The sequence below is a fragment of the Hemibagrus wyckioides genome, linkage group LG16 (assembly GCF_019097595.1).
Source record: "Hemibagrus wyckioides isolate EC202008001 linkage group LG16, SWU_Hwy_1.0, whole genome shotgun sequence".
Taxonomy (NCBI): Eukaryota; Metazoa; Chordata; class Actinopteri; order Siluriformes; family Bagridae; genus Hemibagrus; species Hemibagrus wyckioides.
Genome location: NC_080725.1, coordinates 13,109,511 through 13,132,983, shown reverse-complemented (window position 1 = coordinate 13,132,983; position 23,473 = coordinate 13,109,511). Strand labels below are relative to the sequence as shown.

Sequence of the window (23,473 nt, the reverse complement as noted above, 5' to 3'; positions counted from 1 at the left end):
TCAAAGATACAAACAATGCAGTAAAGGATTCAAACGATACTGTAAAGGTTTTAAAGGATTCAAATCGTAGAGCAAAGGATTAAAATTATTCAAATAATATGGTAAAGGATTCAGTTGATACACTAAAGGATTTAAAGGATATGGTAAAGGATTTAAAAATTCGGATTCAAGAAAAGATTCAAAAAAGATTTTTTCCTTTTAGTAACTTGAAGAAAGAGAAAAAAGTGAGGCTGATGAGGGGACGACTGCTCATCGCTGCTATGACAGGAACTATACACAATTAAAAGTAGTTATAAACTATTTTCCTTTAACAACAAGTGTGTATATCTCTACTTCCTATATTGCACCAAAGCCTCGCTATGACACCAACAGCCCTAAAGACATGCTGCAGTGAGAACCAGCTATGTTCTGGAGTAGGATTAGCGTTATTAGCAACACACATCTCCACCTCCTTAGGGACGAGATTCGAGCAGTTGCTAAAAGTGTGCTGAGTGCATCTGATGCAGGTTAGCTAGTGTGTGAATGTACAAATGCATTTCTCTATCCCTCAGTGTACCCATAATTCCCGTCGGCACTCACAGCATGATTAATGCACACAGGTATTGATTTTTTTCTCTCTCCCCTCTCCACTTCCATGAATCCTTTTCTTCATCACACTAAGGCTCATTTTTTTTTTTTTTTTTTTTTTAAATGGAAATTTCCAGAGGTTTTCTGAGCGAAAATGGTTTTTACCCATTCTGGAAAGACTCTCTTCTTTTATTTCTGTTTAGCTCTGTGATTTATCTTGATAAGCTCAATACACCAAACATTATAACAATAAAATATGCAGTGATAAAATTGGAAGAGTAAAGCCTCTGATATCTGCCTAGAGAGCTCCGCCTTTCTAATCCTTAATATCCCTTTCTTTCCTGGCTTTCTTAGTAAAATGACAGCCATGTTGTTGGTGCTCCTCAACCCTCCACCTCTTCTGACTCCATTAGCTAGGCTGAAATAGGCGTTTTCTTTATAGATTAGCTTGTATAACTAACACACTGCCATTTTAAATATATTTATTAATGCTGTGTTGATTTCATCATCATTATCCATGGTATAAAAATGATTTTCAGGAAGCATGTCCCATGAAAAGGGCAGTAAAAATGCTAATTACACTGAAACCTTGTTAGATCTGCCTCATTAAGTGGGTGGGGAATGAACTGGGCTCCTCCTCCTTGTTTGGTGCAGTGATTATTAGTTATTCAGGGGCAAGAACGGTCAACTAGCTGCTCAACGGTTTGCAAAATGTCAGGACGCAGCACGCTAAACAGATGAGGTTCTGCATATTAGCGACTTCAAAACCCTGAAACGAATTCTCTTGAACCTTATTTCACAGACTCTACACACCATCATTAACTTGCTGAAAGGGAAGAAGCACTGAATTTCTTTTCCTCCAGCGATTTTTCGTTCTAAAAGACTCTTTAGTCATAAACTAATTAATCATTAATGAGCCACAGTTTATCAAAATAATATGTTCCATTAACATGCATTAGTATTTTCAGAAATATTAACATTAAAAAAAGACAACGCTTGAGTAATATCTACCTTTATTCATGCGTATTACTTTTATTGGCACATACTTTATGTTATTATTTATTCACGACTTATTTTTAATTATTTAATAATATAATTAATTATTAATAATAATAATTATTAATTATCTAAGAATTACATTCTAATTAATTAAATGTCAGGTTTTATTTAAAACTTTAATTTTAAATTTAAAAGGTTTTATCTCTGTGCCACACTGAATTTTTTGAGGCCATAAAAACTTTCTTCAAAAAAATTTAAAAAAATATTTTTTTATATTAACCTCCTCATACAAAGCTGCTTTATTCATGAACATTTAAAGAAACCAAAAAGTAATGTAGTCTGAAACACACACACACACACACACACACACACACACACAGCACTCCAAAGTCCCTGTAAGAGCCCTGTGTCAGTGTAAGTGAAGAGTTGCTCCGTGCCTCGCTATGACACATGCACTGAATTGTATCTAAAATCTATTTGTTTTGTGAAATATTGCCTTTGTTCATCAAATATTTAAACAGAACAACTGAGTGCTGGCTGAAGAACACTTCCACAGAACAGACGTCTATTTCTGAACTTTTTTTGTTCCAAACAATCAGCTCTAGGTGATATGATTGTAGGATATCACAGTTAATATATAAATATATAAATATGTTCTAGTTATTAATGTTTTCAAACTGTTTGGAAGCTGCTGGTACATTCAAAATCGAAAATTGTTAGCCTCTCAGTTGAGTTTGCTAAACATGCCACAGAGAGAGCCGTCCGCCCCAAGGCAAGGACACGGTCATGTACCATTTAACCGAGGTGAATTTTCAAATCTCTCTCTCTCTCTCTCTCTCTCTCTCTTTGTGCCTTAAGTCAGGTGAGAAGTGGGTCAAAACAGTAAAGCAAAGTGACACAACTGGCATATCAGCTCTTACATTTGAGGATCAGATTGTGACAGGGAGTCTAGACTGGGTCAAAAACAGGAACAGGTCAGAGAAATCCCAATAATCGAGGGACCAACCACTAATTAAAATGTAAACATGGCACGCAAAATTACTCACGATCGCTGTATTACACAAGCCATGCCCATCTGGTAATGAGTTGTTTGTATTGATGTGTCAGATTTCTAAAAAACCCTGAAAATGTCTGTGCTCACTGGGTGGGCGGGGCATACTCTCTCTCTCTCTTGTTGAACAAACTAACAAGAGCCAATCACAAGGATTTGTGAGCTCATGGCTCAGAAGATGTCATTTAATCACCTTTAACTGCTACAAACTCTAATAAACAGATTTATTTTTAGTTTATTTCCTGCACATGGCTTATGCAAGTTTACCGTGTTCACAAGTTTGTTATTCTGCTGCAGGAAAGCGCTTAGACTCGGAAGAGCAATTAGCCGATCAGATTCAATCTCGGAGGATTCTGGAACTTGTAGCCATATAAACTTCATGAGTCATGAGACGTTCAGTAGACACTGGGTGGACTGTCTGAGGTTGAATATAATATTGAATGTATTATATTAATAATAATAATAATAATAATAATAATAATAATAATAATAATAATAATAAACAAATAAATAAATAAAAGGTTTTTTTATGATTTTACTGGAATTCTACAAATCCTTCTCCTCCTCCTCATCATCATCATTATCATCATTATCATATCGGTGCCACATTGAATTTTTTGAGGTCATGAAAAACTTTTATTGTAGGTTGAAGCAGATAGAGGAATAATTCTGGTAGTCAGATGCATTTTATCCAGAATGCCTTTCTGTAGTTGATGTAAAATTCGAAACAGGAAGTAACACATCGCATTTGACCCAAAAATGTTAATTCCTAGTAGCTCAGACCAGAGAGTTCAGATTTAAAAAGGTGTTTTGAAAAAATAAATAAAAATAAATTTATTAATAAATAAACAAAAGATAAATAAATAAATCAGTCATAATAGTTATTTACACTCTCCAGTACACAACATCACCTCCTCTTGCATTTCATTCATACCCAGGATTAAACCCAGCAAGCAGGTCTCAGGTGTGAGAATCCCTCACAGCAGCTCGGCCAGTGCAGACCCGGGTCTTACCTGAGACGAGGGGGACGGTGTCTCTCTCCCATGCCACAACAGTTACGTATTTCTCCACTGAGGAAGGAATAATGCACTTGAAGACCGCTACACTGCCTCTCATGGCTGTCTGGTCCGCCACTCGAACCGTATAAGGCTCTCGTAAGACTGCACACAGGGAGAAACACAAACACAGACATCAAGAACCTGACTCAGACATCAAGAACTTCAAGATATGATTAGAGCCCTAATCTTCTAAAAGAGGGACAAAGCTAGCAGAAACTAGCTTTTTTTAATGAATTTGGACACAAACCTACTCCTGGTACTCACCGGCCTTAATGTGAACATCTTGGCTTCTAATTTTCCCTGAAGGATTTTCGGCGGTGCAATAGTACGTGTTGTCGTGGATCACTTTGCTATAGCTGGAGGGAGAGAAGTGGAAGATCTGGAGCGTGCCGTTGGGGTGCACGTGGCGGATCCCTGGCACGTTGTAGCTCTCTTCGCCGGTGGCCAGGTACCAGCGCAGCGTGGCTGGAGGCACAGCGGCTGCGGGACAGGGCACCAGCGTCCCTGTGGTGCTGGCGAACACTACCTCTTGCAGAGATGCATTGACAAAATACAAGCTGGAATGTAGATCTTCACCGAGAACTGCAAGAGAAGTGAGATGAGGGAGAAAAGTCAAGTTTGGTTTGGATTCAAATAAATCCAGACCTCTTTAGCACAAACACCACAAACCACATGTAATAAATAATAAATGAAATCCAGAGCTGCTTGCATGAATAACTAATATCTTTCTAAATAATATTTCTATACCACACCAACGATTGCTTCATACAGTCTGACATGTAGCACTTTTTATCCGTTTACAGTTACACAGTGTCTTGTGTTCAGTTTACAGCCACAACGTAAAATAAACAAATTCCAATTAAATGTAAACATTCCGAAAAAATCTCCCCAGAACCTCTGCGTTATTTACTTTCACATCATCTTTCTCCATCCCATCCCTCAAAAAGCACTAAAAACAAATAAAACCAAAAAAATCTCCACTACCCAGACCATGGTGTTCGTTGGAGCGCAGAGGAAACAGCGAGCCTGGAAAAAGCGTCTGAATTTTTTATGTTTCTTTAAATGTGTTTTGAGACAAAAGAAGTTTCAGTGTCGTATAACTCCATTAGTCAGTGATGGTGACATATGCTTTACAGACAGGGGTGTTTTTCTAAAAGAATTTAGAAAGAATTTAAGAATTTCTTCCATAAAGAAAGTCCTGGAAAAAAACAACACAATGATCGACTTTTAGCATCTTGTATGAAGCTTTTTGGTTCAATCGATAGAATAAGAAAATATAAAATATAATTTTATAAAAAATTTATAATCTGTAAGTAACCCAGGAATTACACATTGGGTGTCATGCTGTAACAAGAAAATTAATCAGTGATAAGGTGATGTGACAAAGTGGAATTGATTATTTGCCCATAACAGCACATCCTGAAGTGTTTCATTTCTCTTACTCCACAAAAATGTACCAACAATTATAAATTATTATTTATTAAATAACAAAACATGCCTTTTTTTTATCTGTTTATAGCTACATTACATTGCATTCTTGTTTTCACTCTCTCTGGATGTGAAAATTTTTGTAACAAAGAAAACTCGAAAAAGTTGTTCCTAGTAGAACCTTGATGTTTTTCTCCATGTATGCAGTCGACATCACTGACGGCAAGCATCAGTCACTTGTGCTACTTTAAAACATGAATGCTGATGAAATGTATAACAGACAAGGCTTTTTAATTCCTATTAAAGCTTGACGTAAAACTTGGCTCTAACGTGCACTTCGAATGTCTCCGGAACCATGAGGGTGATGTCTCAAGGGCAGAAATATACAGCCATGGTGATGTGATGGGGAGAGAAACCAGTCGACGTGGCAGAGAGACTTGCAGGAATTTTCTCCCAGTGTCAGGTGGAATATTTCCTGTGGTTCTGGAGGCATGTCACTCTAATCACCTGACATGACTTTAACTAATAGTCTGCATCAACAATCTGGTGTAGAAAGAAATCAGCCTGGCCTTGCTTCACAGGTTTTCCTAGCATTCGGTTTTCTTATTTTTCTTGCAAGTCCTGCTGTGCTTGGGTTCAAACCTGATTAATCATAAAAGAGTTGTTAATGCTGAATAATCGGATATGGATTATAGTTCATTTCCTGTCAATTCCCGCCCACCAGTCAAGCCTGTGTTATTGTCCACAAGGTTACAGGAGTGCGAAGGATGACACGTGTTTCCTCAGAGACATGTGCATCACACAGCAGCATACCGCAGTCTGCCCTCTTCCTCATACATGAGCTCACATATAACACCAATTGGCTAGCACCACCATGATTGATGTAATGGCTGTGGCAGCACCAGATCTTGAGCTTAAACGCATTTCTATTAAAGATTATTCACACTAGTTTCGTCTATATAAAGAGTCGAGTTGACAGAGCCAGGACAGCCATCCACCCGTCGTCACCTTGCCTGTGGATGGGTCATGGTACAAGCAAACGATGTCACAAGGTAGAACATTTCCACCCCGCACAGCAGCCCTGTCGCCGTCTGAAGGTAATTAAAGCGGAGCTTGTTCAGAGAGAGCAGGAGACGAGGACAGCAGAACAAGCCACCAGAGGAAGCGTTGGAGTTCCCGCTCCTGCCCTCAGGCTTGTGCAAACCCCAACACACACCAGCCCTTTTCCAATTTGCTCTCATGAATATTAAGCAAAGCTCAGTTCATTTACCCCCCGCTCGTGTCCAATATGTAAAAACACAGACGTCCCCTTTGATACTCGGAGAGAGAGAACACAGCCAAGCAACTGCCAGAAAATCAACTCCCCCCCTTCCTCTTCCTCCTCTTCCTCGTCTCTTAAGTGAGATAATCTGAGTATCATCTAAACGGCGCCGGAGCAAATGCTCATTTACAGCCTCGCCGCTCGCGGTAACGAGATCAAACGGCCTTGGTAGGTCCAAATCAATTACAGTGGCGCGAGATGTTGACGTCTGAATCGGGCTGAGATGAGAAAGCGCTGGGGTTGGGGACTAAATGAGCTCCCTCTGCTGCTGCGGTGCAGCTGAGCTCCCTAATGTCCCATCAGCACAATGCATGCTATGAATATGTAAACACATACACGCTTGATTTCTCCACTCGGCTCAGGGAAAAAATCGCTTTGCAACATGATTGCACCACGTAGTCTGATTTTTTTTTAATCCCTGAATGAAAACATTTGGAGGAATAACAAGTGGCTTCTCGCTGTGGAGGCAAATTGCATTTTAACCCTCGTGTTGTCAAATAAATTACCGCAGCAATTTTTTTTACAATCCACAATATCTTATTTTCATCTTATTAGAAATTGAAAAAAAATCTATATATTGGTGCAAACAGATCCTTGAAAGATTGTCATGTGTTTCTAATGCTGTGTGTGGAAGTCATGTTTTTTTTATCATGGAGAAAACCAAATGCCCAATGTGATGCTCATAAACACCAACCATGAACCCATCCCCGAATCCGCATCAGTGTTTGCGTAACTCGAGTGGAAAATGGGAAATGACCAAATAATATAGGGGCTCTGTGCAAGCCTGGGTCATGTGACCAGATGAGACACCACCGCCCTTTGCTCAAGGCCATTCTCTCTCTCCCCCTTGTCCCCTTCCCACCCTACTCCATCTTGAGATCAGCTCTGCAGTGCTGCATGATCTCCATCCCCCTTAAAAATCCCCCGATTTCACAAAAACCGGCATCTAAAATCACACAACCGCAAAAATAAACATTACAAAAAATAAATAAAAATTTCCACCACAATGTCCGCTCAGGCATGAGGACAGCTCGGACCCTGTTTTCATCTCTCTGATGTGTTACCTCTGGGATTCTCGGTCTGACATGTGCATAAATCTTCCTGATGGACACTTGGCAAATTGATGCCGTACGCATACCAATAAGAAAAAGCTATTTTCAGAAAGACAGACAGAGAGAGACAGAGAGAGAGAGGATAATTTAAATAATCCTCCTTATAGTCTATGTTTAAGCCAAGGCGTTTTCCTCCTCGTCATGCCGCTAATGGCTCATGTTGGGTTCGTGACAGAGGGAAAATTCACTCCATGCGCCGAGGCAGCCAAGCGTATGTAAATGTATTCTGAACGTTTAGTGCTCAGGATTAATCAAATTATAATTTAATCATCTGATCAAACAACAATTAGCATAATCACTTCTGGGGACTGGCTGATAGATTAGAATAGAATAAAATAGAATAGAATAGAAAAGGGAACAGAATAGGCCTGGGGCTAGCGGCGCTTTCTTTAATGTGTGGTTCTTCTTTAACACATTTCTAGGGGCTGAAATCATGCCCTTTTTTAAAAAATAAAAATAAAAAATCAACATTTTAATTTGTTTCCGGAAAAGTGGTTCAATTCCCTGTGATTTAGATGTCGCTATAGCAACGACAAAGTATAATATAAACCTGTGTTTTGCAGCTTCAATAACATCAGAGCTGCTATTAGTTTTAAAAAAAATTAGCCGGCGTCTTTAGTCCAATCAAAATGGAGAATCCAGCAGAGCTGTGGTGCATGTGTCAATGCTACCCTTTTAGCTTGATTCTGACCCTTTTGGCTTTGCACACTCAGTCTGTCTTCCTTATATGGTCATTGTTTCCTGTTGTTTAAAACTTCTTTCTTATTTCTGGATGAGGCAGGATTTGTTTAAAATAAACTTTACATCAGCTCTCTCAGATTGTTTTTTCGTCTCATGCCAATTTGTATTGTGACCCAGTCCTAGTCCTGCTAATCACTCCGTTAGTGTATGCAGATATCACTAATGCTAAGACACAAGGATGTCTGTCCTACTTGCACTCAGTGGAACCTGACAGCAGTGTTTAATTTAACAAAACCTGCATTCATCCTCAGGCGCTGTGCAAAAAAAAAAAAAGACATAACAGTTTACATAAGAGACAAGCATCAGCACCAACCCACTTCTCTGCAGGATGACAGAAGAACGCTCATTAGTGGACTGCATGTGCCGTCCAGGCTCACAGACACACACACACTCGTTATGCCAAGTCATCAGATCTGCAGAGTAATAAGTGCACCTGAAGCTCTCGCCGTTATCTCGCCGCTCTGTCTGCTGCTCCTTACGTCCTTCAGATTTCCTCGGCTGAAGCGACAGCTCGCCGTGTAGACAAGCAGACGGAGCGGGACGGCCGGGAAAGAAGATGAGAGCGTCGTTTGAAAAAAAAAATAATAGAGACGACAGCGTACATGCCGTTCGTTAGCAAATATTTGTACTAGCACCTGAAGCTTGTTAGTGACTGTAACCACACAAGGCCAGAATTTCTCAGGGATTACAATAAACCAAAGTGGTTTTGTATCCAGACCTATGACTGTGACTGTAACCTCATCACTCACTATAAAGGAAAAGAAAAAAACATTTGGAACATGAAAAGTTTTAGCTTAGCTGAATAACAGTTATTGCTAGTCATAAGATGCATCTTAATCCTTGTGCTAGTTTTTTTTTTAATAAATGTAATTATAAATGGATGAAAAGTCTGTCAGATTTTCATATAAAAATGGCAAAAAGTTGGAAAAGTTGCTTTCAAAAAAAAACTAACTTTTTCCAGTAGTGCACACTCACACTCACACACACACACACACTCACTCTCTCTCTCTCTCTCTCTCTCTCTCTCTCTCTCTCACACACACACACACACACTACACTAAACTGTGTAAGTTTATATAAATATATATCGATTTCCTCCTCATGTCATCTCAGGGAGTTTTTTTCTTGCCAGGTCAAGGTCATATCTGATGAATTTAAATGAAAAAAGTAGGATTTCGATCTTGAAATCGAGCTATGTCCAGTGTAGCACAACTTCCAAGTTTTATACAAATCAATCTGTCACACACATGATTACACACAGAACCACATGAAGTGAAAAGGAATAAAAATAGAAGAGTAATAGAAGAGAAAAATTAAGTAAAATTATATTTTTTATTTTATTTCTATTTTCAATTCATTTTAATAAGTAAAATAAAATGTGATTTAAAATAACTAAATAAGGGGAAAACAAAAAAGAAAATATAAAAGAATATCTAAAAATATCTTTTAAAAAATCCAAAATATAAAATATCTAAAAATAAAAAATAATAATTTTGTAGAATTTTAGAAGATGCAAACATTTTGCAACAAAGGTAAGAGCACAACCTAAAACTGGAATCTAACAAAAAATGTCTAAAAATCTGAACGAGGTAAAAGTGATTTTGTTATTTTTGTTATATGACAGCATAATTGAAATTGATTATTTTCATTCTGTTCTAATGAATTTGAGCCTGTTGTCAATGGATTTCAGGTTTAAACTGCTTTCGAAAACAGGTTTCTTTTGGGATCTTTGGTCAGAACTTTCTATACGAGTTATAGTTCTACTTGAGTTATACATAAATACTTTAAAAGGTTCTTGCAGAAGATCGAACCTGATGGATTTGGAATTAGGGTTCATTGTGGGTTCATTAGTATGTTTTTCTTTTTCTTTTTCTTTAAAGGTTCTTCAACTTGGAACCAAAAACCATAGCCTTGTTGTGCTTAAAATACTTTGTGGAAATCTTTATAATTTTGATGTAAACTTCCTGTCAGTTCCTCGTTGCCCTCACGTTGTATCAATGCCATCTTTATTATTTTCTATATTGCTTACAAAATCTTCCTCAAGGGTTCATTGTGTTCACATTAGTGTTCTTTCTGAAAGGGTTCTACTTCTAAACCTACGCATAAGTTCTACATAAATTTCAGAGATCCAGGTTCTGGATTTTAACCTTAAATGTTACCGGGAATTATTTTAAAATTTTATTTGTTTTTTGTGTTCAAAAAAAGTAAAGATAAAAAACAAATAAATAAATATAAACAAACAAAAAAAAAAAAAACAGTGTTCTTTGTGGGTTCTGTGAGGGATATAGCTTTCAAAATAGCATTTTCTTGCTAAAAATAAATTACTGTATTTTAAGTAATGTATTTCAAACAAAGGTGTTAATAAAACTCTTGAAGAAATCTTGATGTCATTAGCGATGAAATCATCCAACATGGTGTTTCTGGTGTCCCGCAATCCTCACGCCATTGAGATTGGATTTTATATTTCTCGCCTTCTCTTGCATATCAGACAGTTGTGTTCAGGTTCTCGAGCCTTGTCCAGTATTTGCGCTGCTCATTAGTGTCCAGTCAGGTGTGTATGGGATTCGGCCTGTTGTGGCTCCTCGGTTGTTTTTCCTTATTAGCCGTTGTCGTCTCTCCGGAGGACGGGTTTGTTGTCCCAATTATGGCTGTGTTTTAATGGAGACGCGACATGCAAGAGAGCACTCCAGAGCCAGAAGAGCTCTCGAAAGCAGCTCTATTTTACATGCAAATGCTTTCGACACGCATCAGAGCTGAGAACCGTGAGTTAAATGCAGAAAAAAATCACATTTCCTTACAAATCTGATAACCAAGGATTTTTTATTGGAATGTTAATATTGTGGATACTTCAGATGTCCGTCTCTGGAATTTTATTTCATATTTTCAGAAGGATTTAGGACATGTTTGCCAACACTGCAGTCTTTATTTCATAAAAAATGAATCTAACGGTTTATATACAAGATTTAAAGGTTCTTTCAGAAACCCAAACTAAAGAAACGACTAAACAAGAGTTCAAGATATTCCTTTTTTATATAAAAGTGTAAAGAAATCTTCAACATTCTGACATCAACTCAAGAACTGAACAGTGCATACAGTCTGAGGAGGAAAAAAAACGTTCTTCAAGGGTTCCTTGGTTAGCTCTTCTAGGTTGGTTCTACTGGGGGAACGCATCAAGCAAGCAACATCTCAGGTTCTAGATTTAAATAAAAGCTTTAAGTTCTACAGAAATGCTCTAAAGGTTCAAGGAAGAGGAGGCAGAGTTTAGATACACTCTAATTAGGTTCCTCCTGGGTTCTTTAGATTTTTCTTCTTCCACTTTGATGCATACCCTATAAAGTACAAGTCTCATGGAAATTCTTATGATTTTGCTTTTAATCATGCTGTATGGTTCTCTTCTAACGGGTTTTGCTGGAAAGCTTGTCTCACAGAGAAACATGTTGCAGAACAAACTGGGTTCTAGATTCAAACAAAAGGTGTTAGAGATTTTAAAATTTTCTTTGGCTGTATCAGGTAATCATCTAAATGTAAAATGTTGTACATAAATGTTAGTAGAATATATATATATATATATATATATATATATATATATATATATATATATATATATATATATATATATATATTCTACTAATAGAATATATTCTACTAATAGATAGATAGATAGATAGATAGATAGATAGATAGATAGATAGATAGATAGATATTTTATTGATCACGGAGGAAATTCCAAATATCAAGCAGCAATAGAGACAGTAACACAAAGACAGGTTGTAAATTGCACACTGTATATCTTACAAATAGTCAGTATACACAGGGTGATGTGATAACTGACCAGATGTTACTAGCGCATGTTAAGAACAAAAACTACAAGATATATAAGCAGCAAATAAGTACAGAATATAAATCACAATTTAAAAAAGGGAGGGGGGAACACGAAAAAGAGAAATGAGGTTAATTGCAGTGCAGCCTTGATGTGCAATTTTATGTTACAAGTGACAGTGCAAATGGTAATATTTGTTCAAATACCTAAGTAATTGTGCAAACAGCAGCATAAAAGTAACAATGAAATTGAGTCTGTTGTAATGGCAAGATATGCAATAGTGAGGTTCCTTGTAGGACCTGTAAGTTTTTTCTATACATGTAAAGAAAGCTTAAGGATTGATCTCAGTGTGGAAGTGTTTACTTTGTTTTTTGAAGAGAAAGAAGCTAATTAAGGACTCTTTGATGGGTTCTATTTGGAACCATTTCTAATAAAGAAATATTTAATTTTTTAAAGCTCTAGCTAGAAGTTTAGAAGAACTCTTAGAAAACAGGGTTCTTTATGGCTTTTGGTTTCTGAAGGTACTATTCAGAATCCAAGGCATTCTATTTTATTTCTCCAAATTGGAGCACTTTAGAAAAATTTAAGTGTTACAGGAAAACACAACAAACCCATAAAGAACCATGTTTTTTCTGAGTTCCACATTTTCATGGTAGGATAATTACTTAAAATTTCTTTCTGGGAGAATCCTTAATTTTTTTCAAAAATGAAAAGGTTCTTTCTAGAACACTCAGGGATCTTTTTTCTTTTCTTTATTCTTGGTGGAAAATGTCTTTTTCTTTTCAGAACTGATTTCAGAACCTAAAAGAACCTTATTTTTACGAGTGAGTGACCTAAAAGATCATATCACATTGATTGAATGTGCTGCTGAAGATTTTAACAGTGTATAACGGTATAATTTTAAGGATAAACAAAATTTCTGAGTTCCTAAAGGCTTCTTAAACAAGTTTAAGCAGGAGCTGCAGCAGCATGTCCTTCTTCCTCCTCCTCCTCCTCCTTCTGCTCTTCTTCCTCCTCCTCCTCTTCCTCCTCCCTGAAACCTTGAATGCGTTGGCGTATAAACAGCAGGTTGCCAGTTGTTGTGCACTCGGACTTCCGGGGTCACCTGCGCGACACAAGCGCCGTTGTCCATGACAAGGGTTTCCATAGTGACCGTCTAGGGAGCAGCCTGAATGCTGCATACTGTAAGATATCTCAGTCTTGCACCACAGCCCATCCACAGCCTCCGGGTCTGACGCTGACCCGAAAAAAAAACCACGCAATCCTGATAGAGATCGATACTCTGTGAACGTGGCTTGAGTGCACAAACACACTGCCGCAAATGGGGCTGTATTGATCGAACGGCAACACTCGTTAGAATAAATAAATAAATAAATAAATAACTAAGACTCAATGTGAGAGCATCAGTAGGATTTAAGGCGGTTATACAATCTCTCTCCTGGATGCATGAGAGTGCAATAAAAGAAAAACGCAGGTCCACACGCTTCTCTGCAAGTGTCCATCATCGCAAGGCTATGTGCTTTGTGTTAAAGCTCTGCTATGCAACGTTTTTTTTCTTTTCATTCTTGTTTTTCCCCTCATCTTGGCTTGACATTCCACCATCGCACACCAACGAACCTTCGTCCATCTTCTATAAAAATCCACCTAAATGCCCCCATTTTCCCTGAATCCACTCCCTTCTTACCCCTCTCACGACCACCACCCCTACATCCACCAAGCAAACCCACCCACCCTACCAAAACCCCACCCCCCACCTCCCTCTATACACACCCTTCTTGATTTAGCCCAGCAACCGGCAGCCCCTCTCATTTTACGCCTCTCCATTTTAGATCCGCGGCCACGTTTTTTTTTTTTCTTTGCGTCAAGAAGGTTTTTTTTAGAGGTCATTCACATTTCACTTTATTTGCACAACTTGGAATAAAACAGAATTCAAAAAGAAGAAAAAAACACATATACACACACTCACACGCACACAGCATTGATAAACTGATGAATTTGGGATTTTTTTTTCTCCTGCTTTAATGCCGTTTCCAACATGGCGCATGTGACGCCATAAAAACAGAAATACACAAGCTGATTTTGTTTCTTTCAATATATTTATATTTCAGTCTAATACAGGACATTACCTGATACAATCATACAATTTATTTCAACCCAGCAGTCGATGTCTGCTGTTTATTTTTCATATTCAAAATTTCTTCAGCATCGTTTCTAACATTAACCGGGAAAATCATTAGAAATTAAATGTTGCATGTTTACTTTTAGATCGAATGAAAGCATGAATGGTAGGATGTGTTTATTTCATTGAAACTGTGTACACTTGCAGATGCAGTTTGCAGAAAAAATATTCATAATTTAAATCATAATTATAAAACCCAAATAAATAAATAAATCAAAACAATTAAATAAATAATTAATTTTATGATCATTTAAAAGCTGGAGTCTTTTTATTTTGTAAAACTGGAGGGAAAATGCTGCAGTTTTCATAGAGAGATCTGAAAAGCATGCAAATGCACCAGATTCTGTTGCACACTGTGGAGTTTTAAAAAAATCGAATCCACAATTTGCATATTGAATTACCAATCGAGGGTTTTTTTAAGAATATAAATCTTTATGGTTTTATAAGAATATAAATCTTTATGGCGCTCATAGTTTTGTAAAACCTAGGAGAATGATTTTAATGGATTTTAAAGAATTTGTTCAGTTATCAGATTCAGGTTTATTATTATTATTATTATTATTATTATTATTATTGTTATTATTATTGTTATTATTATTATTATTATTATTATTATTATTATAAAAACAACAACTCACCATTCAAGATGCACTGGAAAAAGATGATGGCCAATATCCTCATGCCCCGCTCCTTTCAATCCCCAAGCTCAGATTTTCTATCCTCTTCTCCTCACTTTTGCTATGTTTTCCTTCACTCTGGAATATTTCACTTCATAAATCTTTAATTTATGGCTGTCAGTGTGACATATATCAATATAAGCTCTATAACCTCTCTCTCTCTCTCTCTCTCTCTCTCTTTCTCTCCTCTCTCTCTCTCTCTCTCTCTCTCTCTCTCACTCTATCTCTGCTGATTGTCGTCCCTAAAGCCCCTCACACAGGTGGACCCTCATCCGCGAGTAACAGGAACAGCACGCGTCCAAAAAACAAAAAGTTAATCCTCTCTGATTGGTCATGTGTTTGAAATCACGGCCAAAGTTTCCCTCGGACCTCAAAAAAAAGAAAAAGTGCAAAAAAAATAACAGGTTGAATAATAAATGAAACATAAAGTATGAGATCCAGACAGAGAGTCGGCTTTATCGGCTGTTAGCTGTAGTCAGAAGTGAGTCCCTCTTCACCATGTCGCTCCATCCAGGAGGAAACACACACACACATCTTCCCGTGCTGCTCCTCGCGCTCACACACGTCCGCTCGGCTCCGAGCACTGCGGAATAACCCCCTCTCTCTCTCTCTCTCTCTCTCTCTCTCCCTCTCTCTCTCTCTCTCTCTCTCTCTCTCCTTAAAGGTGCAGGGCCACTCCACCCTGACTCCAACCACTCAACTCCCTCATCACCTCCAGCATCACTCCCCTTCTCTGATATTTACAATTATTTCCAATACACACACGCGCACACACACACACACACATACACACACACAGACACACAACGTGAGAGAGAGAACAGGGACAGGTACAGCAGCTCCCTCATGCCGTCTTAATTGGACGAGATGGACCCGTGTCCTTTGGCGTGTTTGCTTTATAATTCATGAGCCCCGAGGGGGGGTATGAGGAGGAGGGGGGGTGCATTTTGTGCACGGGTGGGGGTTGGAGTGGTGGGGTTAGTAGTGAGAGGGGGACGTTTACATGCCGGCATTAAGTTGCATTCATTAATTGACCTTGACAAATCTCAGCTCCTGCATCGCATGCGGTGCAGCCATTAAGCCAAAGTGCTCCATATTAACCCCGTTTTAATTTAATGCTCACAAGCATCAAACACACACTGTCATGCTTTACTCGGCTTCTAAAGTCTACTATTATTATTATTATTATTAATAATAATATTAATAATAATATTAATAATAATATTAATAATAGTAAGAAAAAATTGACTATATGTATAATAAAATTTTTCTGTTATATTTATATAATTACACATTTATTACACTATATTAAAGTTCTATAATATAATCCTAGTGTAACTTAATAATAATAATAATAATAATAATAATAATAATAATATATTAACTATAATTAAAAAATAGTCATATTAATTACACCATATATATATATATATATATATATATATATATATATATATATATATATATATATATATATATATATATATATGTTAATTACAACATTAAATAATATAAAACATTCCAGCTCCTATTAATAGATTATACATGTTAAAATAGTCAATATAAAATGGATTTATTACAATTTAATAGTAATATTAATTATAAATTATATGCTAAATTAATAATGTGAAAAAATGTATTGTTTTATATTATGTTGTTATAATTACTAATATTAAAATGTCTTACTCTATTGTAAATTATTATTATTATTATTATTATTATTATTATTATTATTATTATTGCTGCTGCATAACATATATAATAATTATTATAATAACTATATAATTACATAATAATAAAGGATTTTAAGCAAACATACATGTTTATTATACTGTAATAATAATAATAATAATAATAATAATAATAATTACACAACAATATGAGAACATTATGAGAATCAATTCTAATAGATAAATTCAGTTAAAATAATTCAATATAGTAATAATAATACTGCTTTTATTCAAGATAATAATGCTGAATAATTTGGAGAATGTTAGGAGGCGTTAGCCATGCTGCTGCTGCTGGTGTGTGTGATTTTGGGTGTTGAGTGTTTTGCAGACAAACTGCACCTGTCCTGTGTTTGCTGCTGCTGTCTGATTGGTTTAGCGTCGAGCGCAGACCTGCCCATGCTGCTGAACACAGGAGCCGTCATTGTTCAGTGCCTGGGGCCGAAAATACACATCATTATAGAGCTGCTGCAGAGACACACACACACACACACACACACACACACACAGAGCTCCTCTGAGCTTTCTCAGCGTCGTCTTTCCCCACTATGCTTTTGGGGGAATGAATTAGGTCTGGCTGTGGTTGGATGATTGAGTGAGTTTTGGTTTTTAGGTGATCTGGAGTCTCGGTGTAGTGACTGAGTGTTGGAGATGAAGGACTTGGAGATGGTAATGAAGCTGCAGTTATCAGCTCCGCTCCAGCTGTACAGCTGCCTCCTTCAGCCTTTTCTCTCTTCTCTGCTATCATTACACCACAACACAACACACCAACCAATGTATCACAACACATTACACAATAATTCACATTATAACACACCACACATCAATACAATACACCACAAAACACCACAACACACCACATTATGACCCAACACACCACACCTCACCAGATGACATAACACATTACAGCACACCACAGCACAATTCAGCATACCACACCACACCAGCCCACAGTACAACACAGCACACCACAGCACAACACAACTGAGTGAACCACAACACACTACAACACACCAAAACACAACTTGGCACACCACAACACAATTCAGACTAACACAACCCAACACACTACAAAATACTGCACCACACCACAATACAACACTACAACTCAGCACACCAAAACACAACTCAGCACACCACAACACGCTACAAAACACTACACTACCCTACAACACACCATATTACAACACACCACACCTCATTACAACACAACACATTACACCACACCACAGCACAACACACAACAGAGATATCATTCTTTAAACACTTTTACATGTTTCTCTTTAGTGCATCTGCATCTATGATGTGTTAGATGATGAACACACACACACACACACACTAAAAATAAATGAAATTTGCAAAAGGTGGAGTCTGACCTCGGGGCGATCAGAACTACAAGCACATGATGTGCTTTAGAGTGTCGACACTGTGATCTGCATCAGGAATAAATCAGTTCAGGGGTGAGCACTTACAGGAAAAACATCATACCATGAAACACTACTGATGTTGATTATTTTCCTATAACAGCATGTCCTGAAGTGTTTAATCACCTCATCAATCAAATAAATGAAATAATGACTTTTTTTAAAATCAGTTTACAGTTACATTTCATTTCCTTTTATCACTTGTTGTAGCATCTATAAACTCTTAAGTCGTTGTGTTACTAGAAACTAAATATTCTGTAAACATCACTATACAGACACATAGCTTTTTTAATCCGGTACTTTATAAAATGTAAACTGTCTACCATAGAAGTCCCTGTGAATAAGCTGTTGCTATAGAAACAATAACATAATGTTAGAACTAGCATTCCGACCAATCAGAACAGAGAATTCAACGTCTTTGCTACAGTATAGGGGAGATCACATCATCAGAGATCACAAAGGCAACATTTCAGGAGAGATGGGGGGTGTGGCCTAACATTTGAAGGCGGGGTTAATGTGTTAGCTACAAATTGGAAAGAATTTAGACAGCAATTATGTTTTCAAAGATCAGTATTTGGGGAAAAAGGATGTGTGTAAATATTTGTTTTGGGAAGAATTATACCTTCAATTGTTTATATAAAAAATAAATCAGTTTTTTTTTTATTTCTGCAGCCAAAAACATTTGCTTTTTTTTTTAATTTGTCGATTTTTTTTTTTTTGGCAGAAAACTATTTAAAATGGTGAAATTGCTGGTGAGAAAAAGCACAGAATTTTTCTCTTTATCTTCTAGCAGTAAGACACATATGTAAAGACATTTTATGAGAGCTGTAGACAGACGGAACACACGGTTTAACACACGGAAATGGAAGAAAGTTTCAGCTCAATTCAAATCTGAGCTTGTTTTGGCTTGTTTTTGAGTTCATTTCTATGATCACAAAGTTGTCAAATTTCTGGAGGGATGAATAAAAAAAATATATGCTGATGCTTGTTTTCTTTTTTTAATTAAACCTAAGACAACTGATCACAGGAAACGTTAAACATTGTGAAACTCGGATTATGTAAATCGGCACGGAGCAGATTCATGTGAGTGTGTGTTCAAAGAGAGAGAGAAAAAAAACAAAAACGTTGCCCTTGGACACGTCTTCCCCAGTCGGGTCCTACAGCGTGATGGGGACTCGGGGGACAGCAAAGGACCTGAGGGAAAACTGGGACTAAACCGAGCAGCTAATTATGAGCAGGGCATGCTGGGATATCAGACACTATCCATGAGATTTCATGGCGCTGAAAGGATGCGTTGCTTCTTCTGAATGTGTGTGATTTTTTATTTCTGTTGACGTGGTTGATTGTCACTGGCATTATGAATGGTGTATGTGTGTGCGTGTGTGTGTGTATACGGCAACGGTGACCCCGTGGTGCTACACTTTCTGCCGCCACAAGCACTTCCATATCTGCACATCAGCACCGACTCCACCGGGAAAAAAAAGCTGGTGGAGAACAGTGACGTAGTTTCACTAGACCCATATTATTAAAATAAATAAATCTTTTAGTAACAGACATTTTTCTTCTTCTTCTTCTTCTTCTTCTTCTTCTTCATCATCATCATCATCATCATCATCATCATCATCATATTATTATTATTATTATTATTATTATTATTATTATTATTATTATTATCATTTAAACCAAAGAGAAAAAAATAAAAAAATCTTAATTCATTTTCTTTTTTTTCTCACAACAGCATTTAATTAAATAATTAATGTTTCTATAGTAACAGCATACACAAGGAGGTACATGCTAAACACACAACATATGTCATTTATATTACTGATGTTTTCTTGTATGGAAAAAATGGAAAAATCTTGAGATGGAAAAGAATTTCCGGAAGGGGTCTCCGCTATCCGAGGCAAAGTTGTAATCTTTAGGACGGAGCAATATAACACTTTAACAGTTTCTCTGTAGCAAAGATAAAAAAAAAGGCTGTTACTATGTAGGCAAAAGTATGTGCACCCCTGAAAACCACACTCTCAAACGGTTACCACAAAGCTGGAAGTTGGAGTGTCTCTTGAAAAATATTGTTGCTTGATTTTTTCACATTTTTGTACAGAATAAAGGACCTGAGTGGTGTTTAGGCAGATTAAGATGAATGAATTTTAGGCATTTGATATAAACGTTAAGTATATAAACGTTATGCATATAAGTGAGTCTTTATGTGCCTCCACACGTGTAGCTGTATGAGTGGCTTTATATTCCAGCAGATGCAGTGTGTTACTAAGAGACTAACACACATCGCTGGGACCAAATTAAATCCTGCGGTTAGAAAAAAAAGCAGCGAGCAGCTGATTCGCTGGAGCAGGTCTGATGAGGCGCACTGGAGAATCCATACATTGATCCAGTGTATTGATCAGCGTCTCTGTGCTCATCTCCATCAGCCCTGTGTTTTGTCCAGCTACATTCATGAGGATGAAGCACTACTGCAGAATGTGCACACACACACACACACCCACACCCACACACACACATTGTGGTCTTGAGTGTGTATACAATACTGATCAGGTCTCCACTTGGGTCAGAACAACAGATTCGGTCCATCAATTCCACACGCCATCCAACACACCACCTGATCCCCCCCCACCCTGCCCGATATCCCAGCATGCTGTGCGAATGGGGGCGTGAACCCACCCTGTTCCTGTCTGCCTGCTGAAGGCTCTCTGCAGGTTACACATGGATTACACACATTTACTCAACATTGACAGATTGTAAAGATGTCAGATTACTGTATCAACACGCAGTGTAGTACAGATTATATCCAGATTACATTACACAGATTTATTACAGATTAGATCAGAATTCCCTCTCTCTCTCTCTCTCTCTTTCTCACACACACACACACACTTATTCACTTCTATAACACTTCTATATTTATAAGTTATATAATTCAATTATATAACTTATAAAATCTTCAAAGTATAAACAATTTATATATAAGTATATAAAATATATAAAATATTTATTATATAAATTATTGTTCTTTTTAGTAGCAACACTGATTTTTATTTTTTTTTTTATTTAGTTTATTAATTATGATGACCAGTATAAATTGATTCTATTCAAAGCAGCAATATATTATTTAATGTATGATTATTGCTAATAAGAGTAGTATATATATATTCATCCAAAAACAATTAAAGCTAAAACAAGCTAAAATATCACTGACTGTTAAGACAAAATCAGATTAAACTGGACCTTTTAGTGTTTTTTTGAATGACTATAAATAAAACACACACACACACACACACACTAACACACACAGCTGCTGTTTCACTGCAGTAGCTGAATTGTGTTGTTTTAAAACGTCAGGACGCTGTAGATGCTGTCAGTCTCGCTAAAAAGCACGTGAGTCGAGTTCCCTCATTCACCCAGCCGCGAGCTGCAGTGTTGCTTAGTAACCACAGCACACGGCTGACCTTATCCACTTGGTCATAAAAATGTATGAAGGCCTCGTAGTAATATTTTTTGGTCTCCTGTCTGTTTTTCTGTCACTCTCTCTCTCTCTCTCTCTCTCTCTCTCACACACACACACACACATATACACACACACAGAGCTGCTGTTGCCGTGAGGTTCAAGCAGTTGGTTCATCTACAGACGCTGATCACATGACCCAGCTCTCTGTTCTTTCCTTCAGATTTCCCTCCAGTCTTTGTGTCTTTCAGCTCTGGTTTCACATCCATGTCAAAACCATGACATATCCGTACTACATAATGAAGCGTCCCACATAAACAAACTCCACCCATCCAATTTAACAGAACAGATTCACTCTGGATTGCGTATATCTCACAGGAGTGCAGCAGGACGTGTCAGTGTGGTTCATCGACGTCATTTTGCTCCTTTCCCTTCCTGATCATCCAACAGCAGGTGGAGTCGATCCTAAAAGACTTATTTAACACCTGCAGTGTGATTCAGTGCACCAGACATCACAGGAGTGGCAGTTGTGTGTAAAATTAAGACCCCCGATGGGCAGGTATTAGATTTGTGGAAATGTGTTTTGGGTTAAAAAGATTCCAATAAAAGCGTCATTTAGTTAAAAGTTTCTCTAAAATCTGCTCTACAAAATTTTCTGCTGATATTTTAGCTGAACTTCTAACTGGTTAAAGGTAGGGTCAGGTATCACCGTGAAGGTAATAAATTAGTCATATCTTAAAATGCTCTCTCCGAGTTATTGTTGTTGTCACTGAAAAGTTCAGCATTCTGTCTGTAGTGTTAAGTGCTTGGTGGTGGAACCCACAGGGCACACAGATGTTGGCGTAGCTGTCTGCAGGAGAACGTAGCAGCAGATGGTACACACTCAGAGAGCACTTGAGGGAAGAGGACGCGAGCTGAAGAGGGAAGGAGGCAGTGAAGGAGGCAGCAGGTTCTCTCACACACACACACACACACACACACACAATCCCATCTGGCCACATTTCCAATGCAAAGCCAGGGGACATCAACGTTTACACTGTGCCAGCCAGACATATCAACACAAAGTCAACATGGCCAAAGGGCTCTGCTCTGGTGACATACACACACTTCACAGCCACTTTATTAGGAACATCAGGTCAGCTGCTCATCAGGTCAGCTGATCATGAGGCAGCAGAAACCCAAGATTTGGGTTTCCTCACAAGAAGTGAGGAAGCAGAAATCAATATACTTTTGAAAACTTTTTTCCATACATTTAAATTTAAACCTTTTTTAAGTCCCCTTTGTGAGATCACCAACTGCCCAATTCGTGGAGGACTGCTGTATGCTCTGATCATTTCCATCACCTACATCAGCTACAGGTTTTCACCTTCTGTAGTGTTCATTACAACGAGCCAATTACATTCCATCTCATGCTTTAGGGAAGATCATATAACACTACGTATGGAGTAAAAATATATTGCAGCTGGAGGCTGAACATTTGAAGATGTGCTGTCTAACTGTCCGTGTGCATCTCTTTCAAACTCAAACGCTCCTCTTTCCAGCTCTTTATTACAGTAAAGCCAAGACAGGATGGATCTATATATATATGATCAGTTGGGATCAGAGCCTGTGCTCCACACTCAGTGCTTGGAGCTCGGTGAAGCTCTGCTCTCACACCACTCTTACTCTTTCATGTGAAGATGAAAGCACACATGTGGTCTCTGAAGACAGTTCATATCGGTTTCTTTAAAAAAAAAAAGAAGCAAAATCTGATGCTGCAATCATGGATAAAATCAAGCATTGATTCCTCCTTTTTCATTCCCGCAGCAAAAAATTAAAACAAGGACAGAAGCAGCGGTGGATCAGTGTCCAGTTATGACATTCAGAAATAATTAGAAAATGCCGGAAACGGTATGATATAAGTGCTTAA

General features: G+C 37.6%; 1 protein-coding gene across 1 annotated transcript in view; it reads right to left on the bottom strand.

Annotated features, from left to right (window-relative positions):
• dscama (Down syndrome cell adhesion molecule a) overlaps positions 1-15,603 on the bottom strand; it is a 69,519-nt gene extending 53,916 nt beyond the window's left edge. The window contains exons 1-3 of the mRNA XM_058411389.1: positions 14,915-15,603; positions 3,940-4,257; positions 3,631-3,777 (exon numbers count right to left, since the gene is read on the bottom strand). Of these exons, the coding sequence (XP_058267372.1) occupies positions 3,631-3,777; positions 3,940-4,257; positions 14,915-14,957 (508 nt within the window). The 5' untranslated portion in view covers positions 14,958-15,603. The remainder of the gene's footprint in view (positions 1-3,630; positions 3,778-3,939; positions 4,258-14,914) is intronic.
• Between the last annotated feature and the right edge of the window lie 7,870 nt (positions 15,604-23,473).